Below are 24,912 nucleotides of genomic sequence, written 5' to 3'. Positions count from 1 at the left end.
CTGATTGTCAGTAACATGCTGGGAATAACACTTAGAAATATTCTTTTATTCAGCAGTAATATCCACACAGAGGTTATGTGCGTGGGCTCAAGTGTCTTTCAAATCTGGGTTCAGCCCCACGTCTGTCTCATCTCATCTTTGTGACCTTGGGCAAGTTACTTAATTTTTCCCAGCCTCAACTTCCTCATCAATAAGAGGGATATAATAATAGTACCAATAAAACAGGACTGTTGAAAGAATTAAGCAGAAGGATACACACGGAGTATCTAGCTCAGCATGTGGTATGTAGTAAACCGTCAATAATTGACAGTCACTGTCACCAGCATTCCCATGGTGTTGAAAAGCTGTTACTTATGTCTATAACTCAGAAGCGCACAATCTTATCTTTGGATTGTAGGGTTATGGGTGATGTTTATCTCCATTTTCTACATTTTTATATTGAATATATTCTCTTTTTATAAAAAATAACTTTTTAAAAGAAAAAGATGACCTATTTATTTAGCTAAACTTTTCTCCAGGTCTCTGAGTAAAAACAAAGAATAAACAAAACCGATTTCATTAAACATGACAGAGGTCAGCCCTCAGATGAAAATGTCAGGGGTGGGTGGGACGGAAGCGTGCTGGACTCAGAAGCAAGAAATCCAGCCTCTGGCCAAGGCTGCGATTCACTTAACTTCGTTTGCTGGTAAAATCTGTGTCACACTGACCATAAGATCTGTTTCGACCTTCAAACACCCAGGGAGACAGGTAACAAGACGTCCCTCCTCCTTTCTTCCCAGGAACTCACAGTGTCTGGACCTGTGGCCTGAGGGAGCTTTCAGCCAGTCCCCTCCTCTCCATCCTAAATAAACTGGCCTCCCCTCTGATCTCACTGTCCCAAAGGAAGGAGCAATCCTCCTTCTTAGAGCAAACACAGCCCTGCAAACCCCACCCTCTTTGGAGAATTTGTTCCATCAGTCAATCTCTCCTTAGAGCCTAAAACTATGCTCATGGCCCACTTATCATAACCCTTCTCTTGACCCTGCTACTCCACCACACTCTCACCTCCCCTCTATCTCTTTCTAAAGACTAGCAGATTTACTGACTTTCTTTTCTCCTCTCAGTTCCTAATAATCTGACTTCACTCTCTGTCATCCATAAAAAAGGGAAGCAGGAATCAAGATGGAAGACCAGCCCTTCCCAGTCTTTGAGAAAATAAATAAAAATTGGCTCCTCCCAAGAGTGAAGACAGACTTGCTGGCTTGTGCACTTGCTGGCTTGGCCCCAGAGAGTGCAGGGACCAGGGAGAGAGAAACAAATGGTTAGGGAGTAGATGACTTGTTTCCCTAGTTTGAGAACACGAGCCTCCAGCCCTTGGGGCAATTTGCGTTCTTGGGGTTGGAAAGAGTCACCCTCAGAGGCTGCAAGTTCTGACAAAGGAGGAAGGTCACTCAAAGGACCAAGAACAGGCTTCCCTGTTCTTCCTATCTCCTTCCCACCTCCACAGTCTGTCCCTGGGTCCCTTGGAACAGCTCCCCCACGCCACCTGGGCTTTTACCCACATGGTAAGATGGCTCCTTGGGATGCCAACGGGAGCCAGGAAGAGATTTTCTAGACCCGGCTCAAAATAAGCTGTTCTCAGCAAACAAAAGGATCATATATGACAGAGTTCATTGTCACAGTGGCCAGACACAGCTGCAGCTTAGAGGGGCACTGTTGGGAAACATAGAAGACAGGCTCGCAGGGGGCTGCTACAGGACAAAAACACCCAAGGTGTCACTAGACAGAAAACCAGACTTAGAGAAAACAGGGAGCACCTGCGGTTTGGGAGGAAACCCAGAGGCTCTCGTCCAACCTCCCACCCAGGGCCAAGACCTGCTGTCTGCACCCCACCATGTGAGTGCAGGGCCCCCCCACACTCACTGCTGTATCTGGCAGCTGCTCCACTGCTGAGTAGCTCTCCTTGTTAGAAAATTCTTCCTTTTGTTGGACTCGACTCCAACCTGCTTCCCTGGGGCTACCCTAGTACAGCCCTTGGAACAGGCAGAAGGGTCCATTCCTCTTCTATAATGATATCTGAGGTCAGCTAACTTCTTCCCAGGGTGTCTCTCCTCAGAGTATGTGATTTCCATGTCCAGGACCATCCACTCGCCCCCCTCTACTCTCTTGCTGTCAACACCTGTCTTAAACACAGCTTCCAGAGGCAGACACGGCTCCCTGGATGTGGCCTGACCTGTGCAGAGGAAAGCAGGGCTGGACAGTGGTCTGCAGGGCTCTAAATGGCCCCGGAGCACATGGCCTGTGTTGGGCAGCTGAATCTTCTGACTGGCTCACCTTAAGCCTACAGGTCCCCAGATCCATCTCAGAGTAACTGTTTATAGACGTGGACCACGGGGGAGCATGGCAAGTGACACAGGCAGGCACAAGGGCAGCCTGCAGGAGAGTGCAGGGGAGGCCTGGACCACTGGTTCCTGGAGTCTGAGAAAAGCCAGTGTCCCACTCAGCTGTCCTAGGAAACACAGGTGGGTGCCTGCCTGAATGTGGGCTGGCTCAATGACCTTGGCTTGCTTGTGTGGAGACAACACTCATAATATTCTCTCTGGAAAACAGTGTCCAAACACAAGGGAGTCCTAGAATAAAGATGCCATCCCAGGAAGCTGTTTCAGTAAGGGCAGAAACATTAGCTTTCAACCAGATTCTCTGATCTTGAGGTCAATATAATTAAACTTAGCAGTCACCCAAAGGAAAGGGTCCTCAAGTCAGGTATCAACAGCCCACGGGCCCCAGTTGTCACTGAAGAGTCACCAGGCACATGCTGCCTCTCTGCTGAAAAAGATCCACCCTGTGAAAAGCAGTGTCTTGCCACAGCGCTATCTGTGAGAGCCAGAGAGCAGAGCCGATGGTTCTGAGACACCCTCTATGGTTTTTTTTTTTTTTTGTCGTTTTTTCGTGACCGGCACTCAGCCAGTGAGTGCACCAGTCATTCTTATATAGGATTCGAACCCGCGGCGGGAGCGTTATCGCGCTCCCAGCGCAGCACTCTACCAAGTGCGCCACGGGCTCGGCCCAGACACCCTCTATGTTAGGAAGCAGAAGGCAGATGTCAAGGCTTCCGTTTTACAGAGAGGGAAGCCGAGGGCAACGATAAGCAGGCTCACTCAAAATGCCAGGCTCTGTTGGCATGCTGACCTTGGGACAGCCCTAGTGTTCTCCCTGGAAAACCCTGAGGGCTGTCAGAGTCACATTGTAAGTCTTTCTGATAAACAGGAAACTCTTAGCTGAGGAGAAAAGTGGCATATGCGACTGTCTTCTCCTGGGACTGGGTCACATGGGCAACTGTGGTGGTTCCTTAGACTAGGACTTTGCTCTCTTTGAGGCACACCCCTCTCCCACCCCTCTGCTCCTGTGTGACTTCAAAAGACGAAGACAATCTAATGTCAAGGTTAAGCATACCAGCAGGTGGGTAGTTTCCACCTCTGGCTCTGCCATTTCTAGCTGTAAGACCTTCAAGAAGTTACTCACCCTTTCTAGGCTTGTTTCCTCTTTAAAAGGAGACAGTAAAACCACCTTCAAAGAAGTAAGTGAAATAAGCCCTGTTAAGTGGTTGGCACAGAGCCTGGCAAAAGCATTTGGCTAATGGTGATCAATAGTCTCATTAGCATCAGAGCCTCACAGGGAAGCAAAGAAACCAGCGTGACCCCGTGAAGGACAGGAATGCTGTAACTGAACCACTGGGTCTTAAGCAGCCAGTCCCTCCCTAGAGTCTGCACTTGGCTGGACCTCAGATCTTGAGCACACACCAGTGTTCCAGAGACAGGAGTCTGGCCATCTCAACCATGCATCCCTCACAATACCTAACAGGCATCTTGCACACTGTACGTACTCAACAAGTTGTCAAAAGTAATAATAAAACACTCGGTATGCTAACCCTTCAGGCAAGCAGTAAGTAAGAGGACAGGTTTCAGGGAGGAAATGAGCAAGGAAAGGGGCTGACTCGGCCAGCTGGTGGACAGATCCCACAGTAGATCTGAGTGTGGGGACCACAGAGTCTTAATTCCAACTTGACTTCCTGAATCATTCTGACATTCGAGCATATTTCCATCACTTATAACAATAAACATGTTCTCATTAGTCATTTGTTTTTCCTGCTTCCATCCATACTTTGCAATGAAATCTCTCTTTAAAAAATCTATTCTGTGGTTAAACTCAGTGAGGCCAAAAGCATAGTGTTCCTTTCCTTGGGAAAAATAAATCTTGGCCTGTGACTCAGGATACAGACATTCATCTTGAGCCCAAACCCCAACAATGTGCAGCAGAACATTTCTAATGTGGACTCTGTGATGGAGTCCAATGTGCACTGGAGAAAATTTTGAAATGGATAAGATTGAACCATATGAATTTTCTATTTTTATAGAGAAAATATCAAAATGCAAATCAAGTATCATTGATAGTGAAAGGTCAATAATTTCATATGGTTCAACTAATGTTTACAAACAGGTTGATTTATTTACCCTGTAGTGGTTCTGCAGGCTCAAATCAAATCCCTGAGATCACCACTCAGTTGTAAAATATTACCAAGTAACTTCTGGTTCAGCTTCAGTGGATGTGTATGAAGCCCTGTACATGACGTGGGCGCAGCCTGGTGTAACGGTGGATGAGCACGGGCCTGGGAGGACCTGTATGCTCCTGTTCAGAAGCATAAAGTCACCTATGAGAACAAAGCATTTGTTTGCTCTCCAGATGTTTAACAAGGACCTGTGATGTGCAAGGCAGTGAACTTGGTGCTGGGATATACAGTCCTGAGAGAAGAGATGCGATCTCTGCCTTCAGGGAGTTTACCATCTCAAAGGGGAGGAAGACCTCATTCAAGTAACAGCTCAACTAGAAATAAAATAATAACTGGGATAGAAGTGAGCCTGGGCCTGGAGCTGAGGGGTCCTGACCTAGCCAGGATGATCCATCAGGAAGACTTCCCTAATAAACAGACAAGTAAGCTGAGGCCTGAAAGGTAAGTAGGCACAGATTAGACATTTAAACAAATGCAGGTTTGGAGGGAAGAAAGGAGGGATGAACAGGTAAAGCACATGGGACTTTTATGGCAGAGAAACTACTCTGTATGATTCTATAATGGTGGATACATGTCATTATACATTTGTTAAAATCCATAGAATGTACAACACCAAGATTGAACCCTAACGTAGACCACGGACTTTGGTTGATGATGCTGTGTCAACACTGATTCATTGATTGTAACCAAGGTGCCACACTGATGCGGGATATTGCTGGTGGGGGTGGCTGTGTGTGTGGTAGGTGGGGGAGGTTGTAGGAACTCTCTATACTTGCCACTCAACTTGGCTGTGAATGTAAAACTGCTCTAAAAAATAAAGTCTATTCATAAAAAAAGAAAAGAAAAGAAAGAAAAGCAGGAATACAGGGGAGGAGTAGTCCAAGCAGAGGAAACAGGGCAGCATGTGCAAACGACCTTGCATGAATCAGAGGAACTGACTCAAAGTCACCGCAGCTGGAACAGAGGGTACGGGTGGGGACTGGGGAGAGAGAGGTGGCAGAAGAGGTCAGGAATCAATCCTTGCCTCTTTTCCTCTTTGCTAAGTGGACATTTCAGGCAAGAAGGAGCCCCTGACTTGAAATGAAAAACTGACGTTCTCGCCAGGTATGGAAATACAGCCAGCCTCAGTGATTGAGGGGCCTCCTAACCCATCCCCAGGATGATTTTTCCCTGCCATGGTCATTGAAGGGGCCGCCCACATGTGCAGACACCTTCTAAGGCAGAGGCAGAAGGCAGGCATGTAGCTGGCTTACATTAGAGGGTAAAAAGAGACCCAAACTCTCACACGCGCCCTATCGACGAGACTAGGTTGTAGTTCAGCCAGGTCTCTCCCCCCATCTCAGAACAGCAACCATCAGCAGGGCGGTGAAGCCCAAAGCACAGCTCATGGGCAGATGGCAGAACAAGGAACCATGGGGCCACAGACCTGAGATATAACCTCACAGACCAAACCAGTGGAGTGATTCAAACATGTGCATTAAACCACAACCATCTGTCAAATAGAAAGCCAAGGGGTACCTTTACCACATCTGACAAGGACACCACAGAGCAGAAGGTGTGCACACACAGCCTCAAGGGAATCCGGTACTTTAATGGTGTTACCCAAGATGCTGCAGCTGAGAAAGAGCAAGCAGCTTGGTGTTGGATTGAGCCCCAGAAACCTGTGGTGTGATCTGCAGATCTGCCAGCAGAAGCAGCTCACACATGCTGAGACAGATAACCCAGACGGCCAGAAAAGAGGGCATGTGGAGGAGACCTTTCAGGTGGCACAAAGGTGCTGGGGTGGGGGTGAGGGGACTCCCTTCCTTGAGGAAAGAAACGTAATTTCCTACATTTCTCAACTCATGCATGAAAAAATGACACAAGCCTGAGGTCTAAAAGAAATCAGGCAACAAGACAAAAGAAACCAAATCAACTCTGCAAAGACTGGGAGGGAGGATGTACAGAGGAAGCCCTTGTAGCTGGCCTCACTCTGGGACTGGGGAATTTCCACCCTTTACAGGTATCTGTAGCAGCCCCTGCTGAGCCTGAGGCTCAAGCTAGAACCAGGAGAGAAAGGAAAAAAGCAAAAGCAAGGGTTCTGCACCAACAGGGGATGGGGCTGTGACCAAGTCCCTTGTGAGAAGTAGCACTGGCTGGCATGGCTGGAAGGCACCCTGGAGCTCCTCCCCTCCACACACACACCCCACCCTATCCCTGCATTTCCCAGGTCAGGAAGGTCAACCGGCCTTCAGGGAGCCAGGTGGCAACAGAAGAGGCAGAGCTTGCAACAGGACAACACCCCTCACTCTGCACTGCACTGTCACTACTTCCCAAAGTGCCAGTCACTGCGTCCCACAAAGAGCTCGGGCTTTAAAATCAACCAGACCTGGTTCAAACCCTGGGTCTACTCCTTACCAAGAATACACGTAATTAATTAATAGTGTGCAAATATTTTCTCCCATCCTGTAGGTTGTCTTTTTGCTCCTTTTATTGTTTCTTTTGCTGTGCAGAAGCTTTAATCCCTGTGACACTGTTTCCTCACGTGCAGAATGGAAACAACCACCACCCATACACTGTAGGACCCTTATAAGAATCAAGATAATGTATACAAAGCATCTGGTACATGGATGATGGTCAAGCAAGGGTAGTGATTATTTCATTTCCTAGTGGTCCACAGAATTTGTATGCCTGCAGAATGTCTTGCCCATATGAAGCTGCCCCACTACCCTCTGGGACTGTGATCTCTATTTTAAATTAGGATGTTCTCACCAGCAAAGGAGTAAAGAACTCAGTCCAAACCAAAAAATTGTATTCAACACATAAACTTACTTTGTTTGCTTTAAGACTTATTCATCCACATATTTCTGAGAGGACATAACTGCTTTAAAAATTTTACATACTATGCAAAATTAGAGAATTGGGATTAAAACATAAAGTCTGTCTAAAGGATGCAAAGGATAAATACTAGGGCACTAGATGCTGAGGCAAACACGGAAATGTGCTGGGTTGCACAGATCCTGTTTTCTGGCTGTCCAGAGACAGCAGCCCACAGAACCCCGTGCAGTCAGGATGTACCTGTACCATTTCAGAATAAACAACTTAGAGACAACTTCTAGCAAGTCCTGGGAGAACAATATAAGTGGTAATGGAAGAAACCATTATTCTGACCAAGAAAAAAGTAAAAACAGGTTCAATCATAGGCTTCTGGGTAAAGATAAGAAATTAAGGGCAGTGGCATTCTCTAACTCCAACCCAGCCAGGTACAATACATTGGAAAAAGTTCCTGCATTGATGAGAGAGGTATCCCTTGGTTGTAGATGCTGTTAAATTGCCTCTCACAGCAATGTGAACTGCTGGGGGAAAACAAAGCAACTCAAGACTTCAACTCAGGGTCCTTATCCTGAATACAATCCTAAACAGAAACAGGGGTTTTTTGTTTGTTTGTTTGTGGCTGGCCGGTACAGGGATCTGAACCCTCAATCTTGGTGTTACAATACTGGGCTTTAGCCAAGTGAGCCAACCAGCCAGCCCAGTAACTCCTTCTTTGTGCAAAGCACAGCTTTCCAAGAAATACAGACCAGGCCATAGAGGTGGGATTGAAAGTCAACCACATACAATTCAATGCCCCTAAATCCCACAAGTTGATAACTAACAGTCCATCCCAGGGAAACCAGGGTGAGAATAAAACCAGAACAAAGAGCTCCCTGAGGCGCTGCGGATAGGCCTGTTATCAGCTCCATCTCTGGGGACACAGAGTCAGAGGAAACAGAGCGTGCACCGCTGCAGGGGGACTACCGGGCCAGCTCTAGCCCTTATGAGACGTACAGCCAGTTGCACCAGATTCCAGGCCCTCTCCCTCTGTTACATTCAGTTTGCAGGATTAAGTGGAAGGGCTTTTAACCTGGGTAGATCAGGAGGAGACAGAAAACAAAGTGAAGAATGTTGAGGATTTCAAAGGATAAGGTAGTTGGGAATACAATGAAACAAGACTGGCCACAAGCTGGTAATTGTTAAAGGTAAGCGATGGATACACAGGGTTTATGGATACACAGGGTTTAATTCCATCATTCTCTCTACTTTTGTGTGTTTGAAGTTTTACAAAATGAAAAAAAAAGTCATACATATTCATTGAAAAATGTAGGTAAATACAAAATTAAAAAACACCAACATATAATCAATTACGTTTCAATTCAAAAAATAAATTTAAAAAAAGAATAAAATTTAAATACTACAGAAAAAAAATTGAAAATAACAATAAAAGTCAAGTAAAAATTAAGTGCTTCATGCAACAGGAGTCTGATAGGAAGGTAACATCATCTTTAAAAGAAATTTTTTTTTATTAAAAACTGAATATTCATTTAAAAAAAACAAGAAAAAATAAAAAGCACATATAATCCTCTCACCCAAGACAACTACTGTTATCATTTTAGCCTATTTCCAGTCTTTTCCATAATATTTTTCTTTCCTGTCTGCAAAACAGGATCACATTGTCCATACTGTTTGATACTTTCCATCCTTATCTTAGGTATTATTCACATCATTAAATATTTTTAATGGTATGATTATTGCACAGTCTTTCATTAAAAGATAGTCCATAATCTATTTCCAATTTTTTGTTACTATAAGTAAGGCTGTGGTGAACCAGGAAGGGTGAAATTTATTATAAATAGGTGATCTCAAGTGAGAGAAAAATGGCTTGATGCATACCTGAACATAAATGACAGCATAAAGGAAAAGAAAAGATGAAGAGAAAAGTTGGTGGCTCATAGACTGCATAATTCTAAGCAATTATTAACTTCCCAGGTATTCCCTGCTGCAAAAGCCACGGTGGGGAATAAGGCTGACATGTGTTCAAAAAGTACCTGCCAGTCAACAATAACTCACTAGGTTCAGACAGTGAGTTTAGGAAACCTGCCATCATCTCTGAAATGCTTGATTGAGTCTTGACACACTGAGTTTTCAAAGGGTAGAATATTTTACTTGTCTGGGACAGCACAGGAAGGTTATTTTCCCTGAACCTTAAAGAGGCTCTCCCTCCCCCCGAAAAAAGAAAATCCACAAAATCATCAAGGTGGGGAGCTGGTGGAGATCCTGTCTTCACTGCACTTTTTGTTCCCTGCCAAGAAGTAGAATTTGGTTGAATATTTGTGAAGACAAACACCTCCTACGTCAATATCTGAATGTTAGTCATTCAGATATATCTCCTCTCTAAATCAAACTCATAACTGACTATTTTGTGAAGCATGTGAAAGATTCAGAGCCGAACACGTTCCAGCTGTGTTCCATTTGGCTTTCTCAGACTGCTAAGAACATCAGTGACCTCTGAATCAAACCACTTGGCTCTGGCCAGCACTGGGAAGAGGTCACTCTGCAGCCCTCCTGGACTGGAAGCCCTGCTACCTTCCTCCCCCGGACGGGCCCACAGACTCCATCATGGCAGAACCGCAGTGGCACCAAGAATAGGACGGCAGGAGACTGTGCTGCTTCCTTTACACTTCCCTTCCCCGTATCCATCTCTGTCTACCATTTTGGCTTTTTATTTTAGAATAGACAACTGCGGCTTTCTTCTCATCCTGTCAAGGATTGAGTAGAGAAAAAAAGCGAGTTGGTGACACACTGGACCTGAGCTCTCTGAGGTCAGAAACTATGTAAGTGGGCAATTAAGTGCTTATCTCTGAGTAAGTGAATAGCAGTTGTCATAGGCAGCCTCTCTAAACTGAGTTCTCACCTCTTACCCTGACCTTACAAACAGACGTCTATAAAACACCCCTATTGCTAAATCCTGAATTTTCAAGAAAGCATGTAGCAATTATGCCTACTCTATGATGACCACTATAGAAAAATGCTAAATGTATGCACAAAGACTAGAAAGATAAAAATTTTTAAAGTATGAGTTGTGGTAAGTAATTCAAGAGTAATTTTTATTTTTCTCTTTTGTTGATGTTGGGTTGTTTTGACAAAAGAGGATTATTATAAGAATAAGTTATTACCAACATTCCATTTACATATTTTGCTGAGATTGGAACCTCTCAAAGCATGAACTCATTTCTGTCCCATGTCTATGTCTTCCTTCTGGATTCATATACCACCGAGAAGATGGAGAGAAACAAATAAATGGAAACGCAACGAAAGGTGTCATGCAATTCTCTTTTTTTCAGCTGGATTCCCTAATACAGCAATCTCTAAGGTTTACCAAAATTGGGCCAGAAAGCTCTACAAGCTCCTATGCATATGGCTTGACCTTTACTTTTTTCCCCTGAAAAGAAGCAAAATAGCCAAATGTATAAACACAGAACAGCTGTCTTCTGGCAAAGGCAGTATCCCACTGCACAGAGCCACACCCTGACACAGACACGCATCAGCCCAATCCATCCTGAGCTCCAGCTGATTTTATTGCTGTAGATTTCCCTGAGTTTCCACTGAGCTCACCCCCTGATGTAAGAATGGACAGGAGCCACAGGCTGGGCACCTCAAAACCTGCAATCCCCCGCATAAGTGCCAACATCCAAACTGATGCTTTCCACCTCGGGTGCAGGGACAGGACCAGAAAGGAAAGTCACCTTGCAGACAGCCGCCTGGAGCACTGCATCAAAGCCCCCCTCGGGGGCATCACGGTTCCGGGACACCCTCTGTTTCCGAACTTCCTCGTTGAAGCTGTCAACTCTGTCTGTGAGAGGCAGCAGATGGCGGAACCCAAAGGATGGGACACAGTTTGGAAATAACTTGTAACTAGAAAGAAAGAAGAGAAGAGTCACTTTTCCATCACTGTCTCTAAATCTTAACCAACTGTTCTGTGCATACACGGACTGCCCAAGGGACACCAACAAATATTTACCTGGCACCTACCACATGCCCCTGGGACAGGCACAGCAGGCAGAGTACAGATAAATAACACAGTCCCTACTCTCCAAACATCAAGCCCTAAACTGCAGGCAAGTTGTAAGTGAATGGCCCAGACGAGTGGCTCAAAGGAACGAGAGTAATAGCAGGCTGTGCACCTGGAGGGAGGCTGGACATGGGCCTTGAAGGGTACAGAGGACCAGGGTGTGGGCAGGCGCTAGCAGAGCAGAGGGGAAATGCTTGTGGGCTGAGGAGGGTGGGCAGTGTCCACGAGGGCAATGTATGCAGAGTTACTCTATGAAACCAGCCTCTCACACAAACTTTGCTGCTGCCGTGTGACAAAGGATCACATAACCTCTTCACATTAACCCACTCAGTGACCACCGGATGTGCTGGCCCATGAACAAATGCGAAATAGAACAGGAATATTCCAGTGATAAACTATCAGCTCTCCTAGATGTAATAGAAATCATAGAGAAGGACATGTGCAAGAGCCCTGTGGCAGGAGGGAGCACAGGGAGCCCAAGCACCGAGGAGGACCAGGGGCTGCAGTGCAGAGTCAGGCTGAGGTTGGGCAAAGGGAGGCAGGGGAGGAGCTGGATCAGACCGTGCAGGGTCTATGGCCATGCTAGGGAAGCCTCTCTCTCAGAACAAAAGATGAAAAACAAGCCCTGACAGAGAGGCCTAGGGGGAAGGCTTTGTAATCCAATTCAAGCTGAGTGCAGGGGAAGGGAAACAGGCTTAGCAACTGCTAGGAGGACCCTGCCTTAACTGCCACCAAGAAGCTGCCTCACCAGGGCAGGTCTGTGCAGGCTCCCCTCCTCTGCAAAGAAGCAATCTCTGGCTCTCTAAGGGGCATTACATTTCCCTTCAGGGCCACAGTCCCTGCTCCATCCACCATAGTCATAGCAATGCAGCAGCATCCCTTGCAGCAAGCCAACTCTGGACAGAAACAGCCTACTTCCATAGTGGCCACAGTTCTCTCCAGACAGATGGCAGCAGCTAGAGGTGTTCCCCACCTGCTTTTTCTTTGTCCTTCTCCTTCTCCTTTCCCCAAATCTTCATGAACACCTTGTGCTTGGACAGGTCAGACTCTTTAACCCATGCCTCGGACCAATCACACTTTTCACGACCTCCACATTTAGTCATAAAAAGAATGGTCATGAAAATTACACTCCAGGTAGAAGGAGGAACTGAGGTCCCATCTGTAGCTATTTGACAAATGGATAGGCCCAGAAGGAAATAAATATATCCAAACTTCTCGCTGCCTTGTCTCTCTTCCTCCAAGCGCCTGCACTCTTCTGTATTGCCCTGGTCCATGATTTAGGACTTCAAGTGCATGTCTATATTCACAGTTGGTCAGGTTGGTTGTGGAAAGGGAGGAGGGAATCCAAAGAATAATTGTTGGATAATAAGAAAATCAGAAAAGCTGTGAAAAGCTCATCGAAAGCTCAGCACTTTTTACCTCTTCCATTTTGCTCCTTCAAACAGCAATAAGCAGATATATTTTTGTTGTGCAGAATTACTGTTAAGTCAATTAGGAACAGGAAAATGTGTTTGCCAGACAGGAGCCTTCATTGCAGAGAACTTACTATAACCAAATCAGAGTTACTTCTGAGAAGAAAACAGCTTTGTCAGATGAACCCCGGGAATGTCTCCATTGTCACTAGACTAGGATGTTGCCTAGTTATCCAATTTAAGCCCTGGAAGAGCTGAGTGGCCTGAAGATCTGGTTGTTTTGGGGTCTCATGCCAGGAGACTATCCCACCCCTACCTTGTGTCTGTGCTGTAGGACCCCAGATTAGGGCCATGCATAGGGAGTTACTAAATTAAGGATAATTAACCAGAAAGATAAAAAATAAAATATATATGGTTAAAGAGCTGGGGAGTGTGTATATGTGTAAAAAAGTAAATTCAATTTGAAGATACTAGATCTAGGCAAGTTGAGAAGACCATACTTCAGGATATTATTATGGATTGAGCTGACATGGAAAGGCTTCCTTCTTACTCTAAATATACACAACTGCCAGGTAAAATATAATTTTAAGAAATTTTAATATATAGCCAAGACTGGAAGCTTTAAAGGGTACCAGAAATGAAGAGAAACCATTCAACAAGTGAATGGACTTCAGACAATAGGTGAGAAGTGAGCAGGAGCTCATGCCAAGAAGCTCCCGATGTGTCAGAACTTGGGCTGCAGCAGAATCTGCCAGAACAGTTGATGAGCCTCAGGCCTGTACAGGGCTGAGCACTGGAATAGGGCTCTGCATAAAGCTGAGCACTACGAAGAGCTGTCATGCCACTAAAACCAGAAGTGGAAAAATTCCAGCTACTGGCCTAGGAAAGAAGCAAGGAAGTTTACCATCTGCTCCAGGCCACAGGCGAGATGAATCACCCATAAAAATTGTAACTCCAGACTTAAGCAATCAGAATTCACCACTTTTATGGTGGAGGAACCCCCCTAACTGATAAATTAACAGGAAAATTAGTCCTACAGTGAAACATGGAGGTTCCCCCTGCAGCAAATGTAAAACTGCTCTGCAGGGATGCCAGCAACCCAGAGCATGCGATCCTCGGATGGAAAACCACCTCTGAGGAAGATGAGCTAATGAGGAAGTTATGAGTCCCATGAGAAGCAAACCGTGAAGGAATGTTAGCAAATCCAACCCACCAAAGGATCCACAAATCGAGAAACAGAGAGAACAGAATGATTTGAAACACTTTAAGAATGTTTTTAAGATATTTAAAACATTCAAAGAGAGGAAGGAATAGAAACCAAAAGCCAGACAGGATATTATTAGAAAAACAAAAAACAAAACAGAAGGCTCTGAAAAAATATGGTTTGAAAAAAAGAATGGTATAAAAAAGAACCAAATAAAAATTATGAAAATGAAAAATATAGTCACTGAAATTAAAAAATGAAATTTCAGTGTATGAATTAAACAGCTGAAGAACAAAATGGTAAAATGGAACAAGTTTCTACTTCCTGTGCAGCTAAGAGAAAGAAAGAGGCAGAAATTATGGAAGAAAAAATTTAAAACATGAAGTTTAGAATGAGAAATGCCAACTGACACATAAAAGTGTCAGAAAAAAATGGAGAGTATAGGAGAGAGGAAAAATCAGAGAAATAATATCCGCAAATTTTCAAGAATAAAGATGTGCTCTCAGATGAAAAAGCAGACCAAGTGCTAAGCAACGTAAATAAAAGTAAAATCCAACCTACACACATGGAGTACATATCACTGTAGAATATGAAAAGCACAGGACAATATTAAAAAGCACCAGAAAAAAGGAAAACAATTAGACAGACAGCAGATTTCATATCAGCCACAAGAGATGCCAGAAGACAAAAGAATAATACCTTCAAGGTGGTGAAGGAATACTATGACTTCCTGGAAGAAATATACAAAAGGTAAGAAAAAAATACAAATAATGAAGAACAAAATGTATCATCTCACTTGCAAATATTTATACATGATATGTATTTCAACGACAGCCCAATACCTCTAACAAAAGAAAAGGTGTTCAGAACTGGAAATAACAAGCCAGATTAATCCTTCAAATCCTGTATCATTGATATCATGTGACTCTTCCCAGTGAAATGATTCCTATTACTCAGGATAGCAATTATACTGTCTTTAATCTGATGATTAAATTACTCTATGCCTTTTTTCTTCCCATGGCAGCCCTGCTGCTACTTACTGCAGATTTGGCATTTCTCCTACATTCAAAGATGGGAAGGACTGAGTCTAGGATTTTGATCCTTTAGCAGAAACATATGGAGCAGAAGGATGAGGGACACACCTCAGGAAAGCCCCATGCATACTGGCTCTTTTCTCTGAGATGTCCTGCACAGGTGGTTATATCACCTCTCCTGACTTTCCCATCTCCCCCAAACTTCCTGGAGGCTGCTGTTGCTGCTCCCACCACCACAGAAGAGAAAAATCTAACTGAAAAAAAAAATCTAAAAAAAAATCTAACTGTGCAATTGGAGCTTGAAAAGAACTCTGTGGTTTTCCCTCTCCACATTAGCTGGGAAAAAAAGATAGTTAGACAAGGATCACAAACAACCATCAACTGAGCCCAGGCACGAAGTGCCAACAAGTGAAACAGGTCAGCTGCAAGACAAGAGGAAGGGGTAGGGACTGTGGCAGCCAAGCAACCTATGGTACAAGCCCAGCTTTACTAGACTTGGTAGTTTTTCCAGAAAACCTAGAAATCGTGGTTATTCTCGATTAAATCTTTTGTTGGTTCCTGGGTGCCATTAAAACAGAAAGACCAACAAAACACATGTACAGGCTGGATCAGACACAGGAACAGCCACATTACAACCCCAGGCTTGTGTTGTTCTCTCCAAGGAGCAGTGGGGATCTCCCAGGAGACGCTGGGAGATAAACTTCAGGCTACTGACTGAGCTAGCAGTGACTCCTCACTGTACTGCCAAGCTCAGAGAACAGAGATTTACATAACTTAAGCCTGATGTTTCCTTCAAAACTCCCATTCTTCACTGGATTTCCTGTCTCACACACAGCTTTTCAGTGTGCCTTGTACTCACTGTCAAGAATTTTACTGTCTGCAACTGGTTCTGCCCTTCCGGGGCTTAGAGAATGAGCTCTAAATAAGTAGTGGCTAATAATCTCGAATATTCAAATGCTAAGCACCCCGGCTGGTCCTTGATCCTCGGCCAGCTTCCAATCTAATATCTTAGTAAGTGGATGGGCCTTGGAAGAATGAAAGTGGAGACACACCCCGTCTGTCTGGAGACAGGGCCCAGTGAGGGCAGAGGTGGAAAGCAGCAGACAGAATCACTATTCCAGATGAATTGAAAAAAATTTTGGTTAAGATGCTATTGCTTCTCGGAAATAGCAAAACTCCAACAAGAGGACATTGGGGACCAGGACTCGGCAGAAAAAAGCCTTACAGACAGGATCAATGTGAGAATAATGCCAGTGGACACCTGTGGCCAGGAGGAAGCTAAACCCAGCAAATGACAACACCTAGCATCTCTTCATGGTTAAAGAACTTAGAGTCTCATTCGTATTTAAAACTTTTTCTTATCTTACTATGTTTCCACTATTGTGTGTGTTCCCAACCCCTGGGCAAGATCTAAGTCAGCTCTTAGGAGAGGAGCAAAAGGATGGGGAAGGACTCAGAACACACGCCACCAGCTCATTACCACCTCGCCCCAGTCACCCAGCCTGACGCAGAGCTGCGGGCTGTTGAGGCTCCCATCCCCTACCCTTAGGTACCCAACAGAAGGACAGCTTGTCACTTACCCAATGCATGGATTGGTCTGGTATCTTGGTGCCGTATAGGAGAAAGGGGAAATGTCCTTGTCAACAAAAGACCCGAACCCCAAGCGGAAGTTGCTGGTGAGCTTCCTCATCTCCTCAGCAAGCTTGGTGCCTAGGTTCCGGATGTTGTCCAAGTCATCCTTCATGGACAGGGAGAGGTCCATCAGGTAGTACAAGTCCACGGGGTAATCCTCCACCTGGCGAACCTGCAGCTGGAAGGCAGTCTTGTCGCCTGTGCCAACAGAGAGGTCACGTGTGTTAGAGTCCATGCATCTTGCTGGGGCTGAAGGGACAGACTTTGCTTTCAAAGCTGGTCCACCCCTTACTCTTCTCTAGTGACTGTGTGCCTCCCAGAAGAAACAATTCTCTTGGAAGTTTTCTTCAAAGTGACTGAAGGGAATATGGTGCTCATGACGAAGCCCTAGGTTCTCTTTCTCAAACACTTGGCCCAGCAGTTCTAAGGAAACTCTTTAATAACTAGGCTCCTTAGTGGTGTCTGTCTTCTCAGCAAAGAGGACCCTTGGGTAATTGGTGGGCAATGAGCCAGACAATCCCATGGATGCAAACTAGGTGGAGAGTGGCCCACCAGCCACACACCAACTCCAGAGAAAGCCCCAGCCGAGATGGGAATGCATGTGGGAAACAGAAAGCAGGGAAATTTACACAAGATGGATATGGACTTGAGTGAGTAAGAACTGGGTGGGAAAAAGAGAGATGTACAAGCCAAGGGAGGACAGGGAAACAAAGACAGATACTTAAAACACCCCAAAGGGCAAAACATTTATCTTGTGCCATGTCACCTGTTTCTATTTCTATTTTTCTAGCCATTTACCAGTCAATAGTAGTTAGTTCTTGGGCATATATGACATTTTGGGACATAAGAGACATAACTCATTAACATCAGAAATTATGTATACAAGGAAGAAGGATTCCAAATTTATCTTCATCAAAAAAAGAAAGAAAAGAAGAAAAGTAAAGAAAGAGAAAAGAAAAAGACACCACTAGATTTGTCTATCAGCTACAAGAAAGAGAAAATGATTTTTGGTTCTACAATAAAATAAACAACACACAGAGGAAAGGGGAATTAATTTGGAGGAAGAGAACAAAGAGAAGAGCCAGTGCTGGGAGTTGCGGCCTTTGCTATCTCACCCTGCAGGGTTTACAGAGAGGTCCCAGTCAGGGCAATAACTGAGGGACCCACACCAGGATAATGATCCTAAATCATTTCATAATTTCAAAAAACAAACTGCTCAGAACCAACTTCAAGGCTCAACTCATTCCAGGTAATTCTATCTGCCTTGGGATTATTAGACTTTCAGGAGCTCCAAGAGATATCCTACTTATCTCCGAGTAGAACTGTCCATGCACATTTGAATTCTGGAAATACTCTTTGCATGTTCAGAGGTGCAATAGCAAAGGCGGGCTGCCCAAGGGTCCACTCCTGACCTGCTGGCAGCCACATCTCAGAGCAACCAATCTTTCACCTCAAGCTGACAACCAGCAAGCCAAGCGTTCCTAAATGTACACAATAGGACACTCAATCCTCTATGCTCCATCTCCTCCTCTCACTCCAAACAAGGCATATTTCACTAACTACACCATGCAGAAACAAACGATCAAAAGATTTTACTTAGTTCAAGTTCCGCTCTGTCCCTTGGCTAGGGATGCAACCTGAGTCTCAGCTGCCTTAAATATAAAGTGGAAATAACAACAATAACGCTCACAGCATTGATTACGGCTGTGATGCTCTCATGTGGGCGAGAAGCGCTGTATAAGCAGTAAGGGCTTGCACAAAGGAGGTATGATTGTTATAATTACTATTTGCAGCCAGAAGCAGCTCTGAGCCTGCTTCCCCCAACTTGTCTTTGTGTGTACCGTTCTAGCTGCCTCAAGATTGATGTAGTTTGAGTTGCCTGTTGGTATGAGCCTATTTTTAAAAACCATCAGCCTGACTCAGAAGAATGTTAAAGATTTCTCCCAGAATGGATTCCAGACTGCTGCAGTGTCCCTCTCTGGCTCCCATCAGGCAGACAGAGCAGGTCCCTCCACAGGGCACACTGGATGCCACATCACAATGGGGGAAGGGTAGGGAAAAGCGATATGTCAGGGGAAGGGAAACCCCTCCTTTGCCCTTGCATGAGCAGACAACAGATGGACAGAGCCTGCAATTATATCTGCTCTGCCCAACTCCATGGCCTCTTTGCAGGGTCTTCCGCATTTGGTGCCACCTGCTCACCTTGCCCCCAATTTCCCAGAGACACCTTCTTTTATCCAGGATCTACCTTTTTGTGGATTACGAGCAATTAGCAGATGGGCACTTTAGGACCAGGAAAAGGGAAATTGGCTTGGATTCAGGGAAGCTGAGAAGCACCCATAGAACAGATGTGGGACTAGGCTTGGAAATGGGAGAGTTGGGCTCAAATCCAGAGCTAGTCACCAAGGATTCAGGAAACCTCAGGATCCTTTAAACTTGCTGCTCAGTATCTGCAGCAGTAAAGTGGGGAGGATATTAATTATTGTGGGAATTAAAGGAGATTATGTGTATAAACATCACATAAATGTTCCTACACAAGGAAAACTTTGGCTTCAGTTCCCCCCATAAGTCAATTATTAAAGCAATTTCCTGTGGGGATAAAAAGAGAGACAATTCTGGTAGAAACTTGAGTTTGAATGGCTACAGCCATGGGCATATAAATTTAACTCCAAATTTTCCAGATATGAAGGCAAAAAGGAAAATAAGATACGATAGGTCCCTTTGTATGCAAAGAGGGTACCTTATTTGGATGTGAGAAATCTCTAAGCATTAAATTCTAAGAAAAAATGATTACTAAGAAAACACACACACACAAACACGCATGCATGCACACCTTCCCATAAGGAGGCTACAAATGTTAAAAAGAAATATTTCTCCCAGTTTTCCAGAAAGGGAGTGATGTAAGAATGAGAGTAGGATTTATTGCAACCTCTAATATGCTTGATTTTAAATGCCACAAACTCCTGAATGGGCCTTGGCATAATGGAATGTTCTGTCAGCAGATTTTGGAGGACCACATTCCTGGTCAGATTCTTGTTGGTGTTAAGCTGCCAGTGCACCAACTCCCAGCAAGGGCCTCTCCAAGGTCAGCAGACTGATGAGAAGCCATTCCTGCCCGTGACTGCACTCTGCTGAGAGAAGGTCTGGGGCACATTTCCCAGCTTTGGGTTCACTTCCAGAACCACACACACTTAGACACCCTCCTCCACTCCACCCATGCTGCTCTCCTGCACCTCTGGGGACTTTAAACCCGTGTCCATCTCCCATGTGTCCAGCAGGGTGTGGCACCCTTCTCACCTTCACTGCTATGGCTTGGTCTGTGCCTGCCTCTGGTGACACCATCCCGGCCCATGGGTCCCACCATCGTCCCCTCTCCCTCCCACCCCACATAGGATTCCTCCAGGCTCATCTCCCCCTGCGGCTGCACCCCTTCTCTCTGGAGCACAGGATCCCCACCTCAGGACCAGCAGCAGGATCAGAGAAACAGGTAAAGCAAACTCAAAGAGAAGCCAGTCATCAGGCATCTGTGAGAATGAAGCTACTCTTGAAAGAGCCCTTCTCATGTCCTTCTGGTTTTTCCTTTTTCCAAAGCAACCAGCAGCAACAGTTTTTTGCTCAGAATTCCTGCCATGCTCAGTTCCTAAGTATAGATTCTCCCACTGTAATCAGGTATCGACTAGTATTCCACCTGAAATGTATTTTTAAAGCTTTCTTCTTTCTGCCCTCCCTTTAATAAAAAGTAAAAAGTTAGCTTTTTCCTTCGGGACATGTATCAGGTGACAAACATTTCTAAAGAGTGGATAGAGAATTCCCACAAGAACTTTTATGATTGGTTTTTGTTCAAGTGTTAAGACAAAGTCATTCCTCAGCAGATAAGGCTTTTGCCATCCCAAAATAAATGTGAGTGGTTTTTGATTCCCTAGAATTCCCCTTCTGTGTTAGAAATTGAAAGCAAAAAGGGAAACATAGAAATCAACTATACTCATATTATAACAGGACTACAGCTGAACAGGGAATTAGGGCCCTAGTGCACACCTTGTAAGACAAACATACAGCTACTCTGTTCAGTACAGCAGAAGGTAATCAGTATCCCAGAATTAAATCCAGATCTAGAACCCAAGAATTGCCTCACTGGTGTAGAACAAGGCTGCCAGGCTGCACTGCACCCCATTCCCCACCTCAGAATTCTGACTCTTGGTCTGGCTGGTTTGCTCAGTTGGTTAGTGCACAGCCTTGCAACACCAAGGTCATGGGTTCTGATCCCCATACTGGCCAGTCACACAAAGAAAGAAATCACCAAGAATTCTGACTCTTGATGGATGGAACCAAGGAACAAGTCATCTGAAGAGACGGTCGGCCTCCACAGGGTCTGCCTGCAAGCACCAGGGTTCTACATTTCTAGCGTCCTATTAAATAACCCCTTATTCATCCCTCATCAAAAGGCCTTCTTCATCTTTTTAAGCATGTACACTGTCAGTATGGGTAGCAACTTTATTGCAGAAGCAATAACTAAACCAGGTAACTGGCACCTCCAAAGCAGAACCTGGAAGGAGATGGGAGAAAAAACCATAAGTAGGGGCTGGCAGGAAACCCACATCAAAAGTGGCCAATCACCTGCAGTTTAGTTAATAGTATGGTACCAAATGTCAATCTCCTGGTTTTCATAACATACTCTGCTTATGTAAGATTTTATCATTGGAGACAGCTCAGAGGGGTACATAGGAAATCTCTGTGTTATTTTGCAGCTTCTTGTGAGTCTAAAATTATTTCAAAATAAAAAGCTTAAAATTTTAAAAAAGCTACCAAACCACAGGTCATTTTTTTAAAGAGGCTAAGGGATCGAGGCAAATTAAAGACTTTAATAAACCTTTCTAACTGCCCCAGTGTTTCAAAACCTCCTCTAGCTTTGACCATCTCAATAAACTTTACTTTAAAGTTTATGTCCTTTCTTAAGGATTTTGTCCTTTGTTAAGGAATTTTTTAAGGTTCTTATCCTGACATATAGTTTCCAGTACTGAAACAAAATGGAAAACATGATCCTGTGTTTATATAAAATCTTGCTTAAAGTTTGGCATTTCTTCAAAAAGTTAAACACAGAATTACCATATGACCCAGCAATTCCACTCCTAGCTATATACCCCAGATTATTGAAAACATATGTTCCTGCAAAAGCTCGTACATGAATGTTCATAGCAGCTTTAGTCATAATTGCCCAAAAGTGGAAACAGCCCAAATGTCCATCAACTAAAATATGGTATATTTACACATACACAATGGAATATTATTTGGCCACAAAAGGAATAAAGTACATGCTGCAACGTGGATGAACCTTGAAAACATTTTGCTAAGTGGGAAAAGAAAAAAAAACCCAGATATAAATGGCCATATATTGTATGACTTATAGGAAATGTCCAGAATAGGCAAAACCATAGAGATAAAAAGTAGATTAGTGGTTGTCAGGGGCTGAACGGGGAGGAGGGAGGAAAAGCAGGATCGGGAGTAACTGTTAATGGGTATGGGGTTTCTTTTTGGAGCAACGAAAATGTTCTGGAATTAGATAGTGGTGATGACTGTACAGCCTTGCAAATATACTAAGACCCACTGCATTGTACCCCTTAAAATGGTGAGTTTTATGGTATGAGAATTATCTTTCAATTTTTAAAAAAAGAAAAATAAAGCAAAAAAATCCTGCTGAAAGTAGAGGAATTTTTTTATCTGTTTTTTTCCTCCCCCAGACTTACCCTGGAACAGTAACTCTGCCTGCACATTGTCTTCCATATTATGCTGAGACTTGTTCTTGATTAGTGTGGTATAAGGCTGGCAAAGTGTTACATTTCACTCAACAAATACTTATTCTGAGGTATGGGGGTGGGGCAAGGGAGGAGACAGAAAAGCATTTCTAAAAATATATAATAGAAAATCCAGTTCCTACATACCTGAAAGCTCTCCCCAGAGTTCGGCAGAAATTACCCTGAGGTAAGTATGCATTTGGTAAACTGAAAATTTTGCTAACTGCAACATGTCATTCTCTCCTCCCCCCAAATAGGTATCTGGGGTTTGCCTGTACTTCTCTTTATAAATATTAAAAATTATATTTTCATATTTTTAAGAGGCAGCATTGGTTTCAAGTGCTACTATATTTGGGAAACATATTCACAATGGTTCTAGGCCTTTAGGAATCCACATTTTCACCAAATCTCCCAGTCTTCATCTCTACAGACTGAAACATCCTTATGGTTCCGGTGTGTCTTCATAAGGCAGCTAGCCCCTCCATCACCTGGACTTCCCAGTGACGGGCTCCCCACAGCTGCACCTGCCTCAGGACAGAGCCGCACACAGCACCCACATCATGGTTTGTATAAACACAGGATCATGTTTTCCATTTTATTTCCAATACTGGAAACTGTATTCCTAACGCTTAGCAGGAGATGTGACTACACCAAATAACATTGATTTCTTTTTCTTTAATTGAGCATACAGGGAGTATTATGCATAAAAACATACTGTGCATAAACTTGCCGCAGCTTGAATCACTTTAACTCCTCTATGGGGGCTGTTTTAAAAGCCAGTTGACAAGTCAAACTAAACAACAGTCTCTCTGCTCATAGTCACACTTTAATTTTGATGTTAAAAACTGGAATTATTAAAATAGTGACATCTTTGATTTTGTGCGACATCCAACTCTTTCCTAATCTACATCTACCCTAAGGAATGAAGATTTGCCACCATGAAGGATGTTTCTTCAAGAGAACACCACACTGTCTGAGAGCTATTCTAGATGAGGAGTTCTGAAAATACAAGTTAAAAACCTCCTCAGTAATGACTCTGAAACTATAAACTCTTCTACAGGTGTGAATTTCAGTCCTTGTTTTCAAAGATTATTCAGTGAAAACAGTAAACAAATATAAAGACATTATAAGTATATAAAATGCAAATACATGGGAATAAAGACAGAGGATAGAGTAAAAATGAAAATATTGTGTTAAAGTGGATGATTTTTGAAGGATTTCCTTTAAGTTACTGTTATACCGTTATTACAATAAAAAGGAAGATACAGCATTAACATTAGCTGATAACCATTCTCATGAAACTCCAGAATGTTTCAGTATCTCAATAGTCCACAATTCCTACATCCCCTTCTAGGTCAAACTGCTTCGCTGTCCCAGAGACTGTCTTCACCTAAGATGATTTATTTTTCCCCAAAGGACTTTACCAAACATCAGCCCGTATCAAGGCTCAGCTGACTTTTTACTGCCCTCTCACAATTTTGTAAGGTTCCCTTCCTTTTCTCTCTCAGCTTGATATGTCACCAAACAAAAAGGTTGAGTGTCATTTACAGTGAGAAGATCTGCAAAAACCCTAACTTCAGTTAATTCCAGCACTGAGCCCTTGGTGGGCAACCCAGTAGTTTGGGCTTCTCTACCCAGCAGGGCCTAAGTACACCCCTGGTTTGTTTCTTATTTTCAAGACAGTTGAAATAGACAAAATACAACATTTCTCAAATATATGATGACTCCGAGCTCTTTCTAAAAAGTCCATGGTGCTGAACCATACGATAATGACACCAGCAGCAGCAACAACGAGCCTTATTGAGGGCTCACCATGTGCTGCGTCCATCTTTGGGTTTCCTCATGTGTGAAACGACAGCTACCTTATGATAGATCAATTGTTTGGCACACAGTAGGTATGCAAAAACTGTTAGTTTCCTTACATCATGATCAACCCTAGGGCTCGCAGGGGTGCCAGAGTCACAGAACAAATTCTACTCTAAAAGTTTGTCCCTTCAGAATGCCACAGACTCTAATGGAATTTCTTGACAAGAAAAAAATACTTCTTCCTAAAAGTAGCACTGGCCCTGAGTGACTTGCATTGACTAGGGAGTAAATCTATCAGTATCCTCCTAGAAAAAACAACAGCATCAATCACAATAGCCAAAAGGTGGAAACAACCCAAACATCCATTGACAGATGAACGGATAAACAAAATGTGGTATAACATACAATGGAATATTATTCAGCCTTAAAAAGGAATGAAGTTCTGATACATCCTCTGATATGGATGAACCTTGAGCACACGGAGCTAAGTGAAGGAAGCCAAAGACCAAAGGACAAATATCAGGTCATTCCATTTATAGGAGTTACCTAGAGTAGCCAAAGTCATAGAGGCTGACAGTAGAATACAGGTTACCAGGAGCTAGGGGAAGGCAAATCAGGAGT

General features: G+C 43.9%; 1 protein-coding gene across 2 annotated transcripts in view; it reads right to left on the bottom strand.

Annotated features, from left to right (window-relative positions):
- ITGB5 (integrin subunit beta 5) overlaps window positions 1-24,912 on the bottom strand; it is a 105,040-nt gene that overhangs the window by 57,061 nt on the left and 23,067 nt on the right. For both annotated transcript variants that reach the window (XM_063086906.1, XM_063086991.1), the window contains exons 4-5: window positions 16,645-16,894; window positions 11,089-11,257 (exon numbers count right to left, since the gene is read on the bottom strand). In XM_063086906.1, the coding sequence (XP_062942976.1) occupies window positions 11,089-11,257; window positions 16,645-16,894 (419 nt within the window). The remainder of the gene's footprint in view (window positions 1-11,088; window positions 11,258-16,644; window positions 16,895-24,912) is intronic.

This window comes from Cynocephalus volans, chromosome 1, assembly GCF_027409185.1.
Source record: "Cynocephalus volans isolate mCynVol1 chromosome 1, mCynVol1.pri, whole genome shotgun sequence".
NCBI classification, from domain to species: Eukaryota; Metazoa; Chordata; class Mammalia; order Dermoptera; family Cynocephalidae; genus Cynocephalus; species Cynocephalus volans.
The sequence above is the reverse complement of the archived record's forward strand: the minus strand, read 5'-3'. Positions and strand labels throughout refer to the sequence as shown.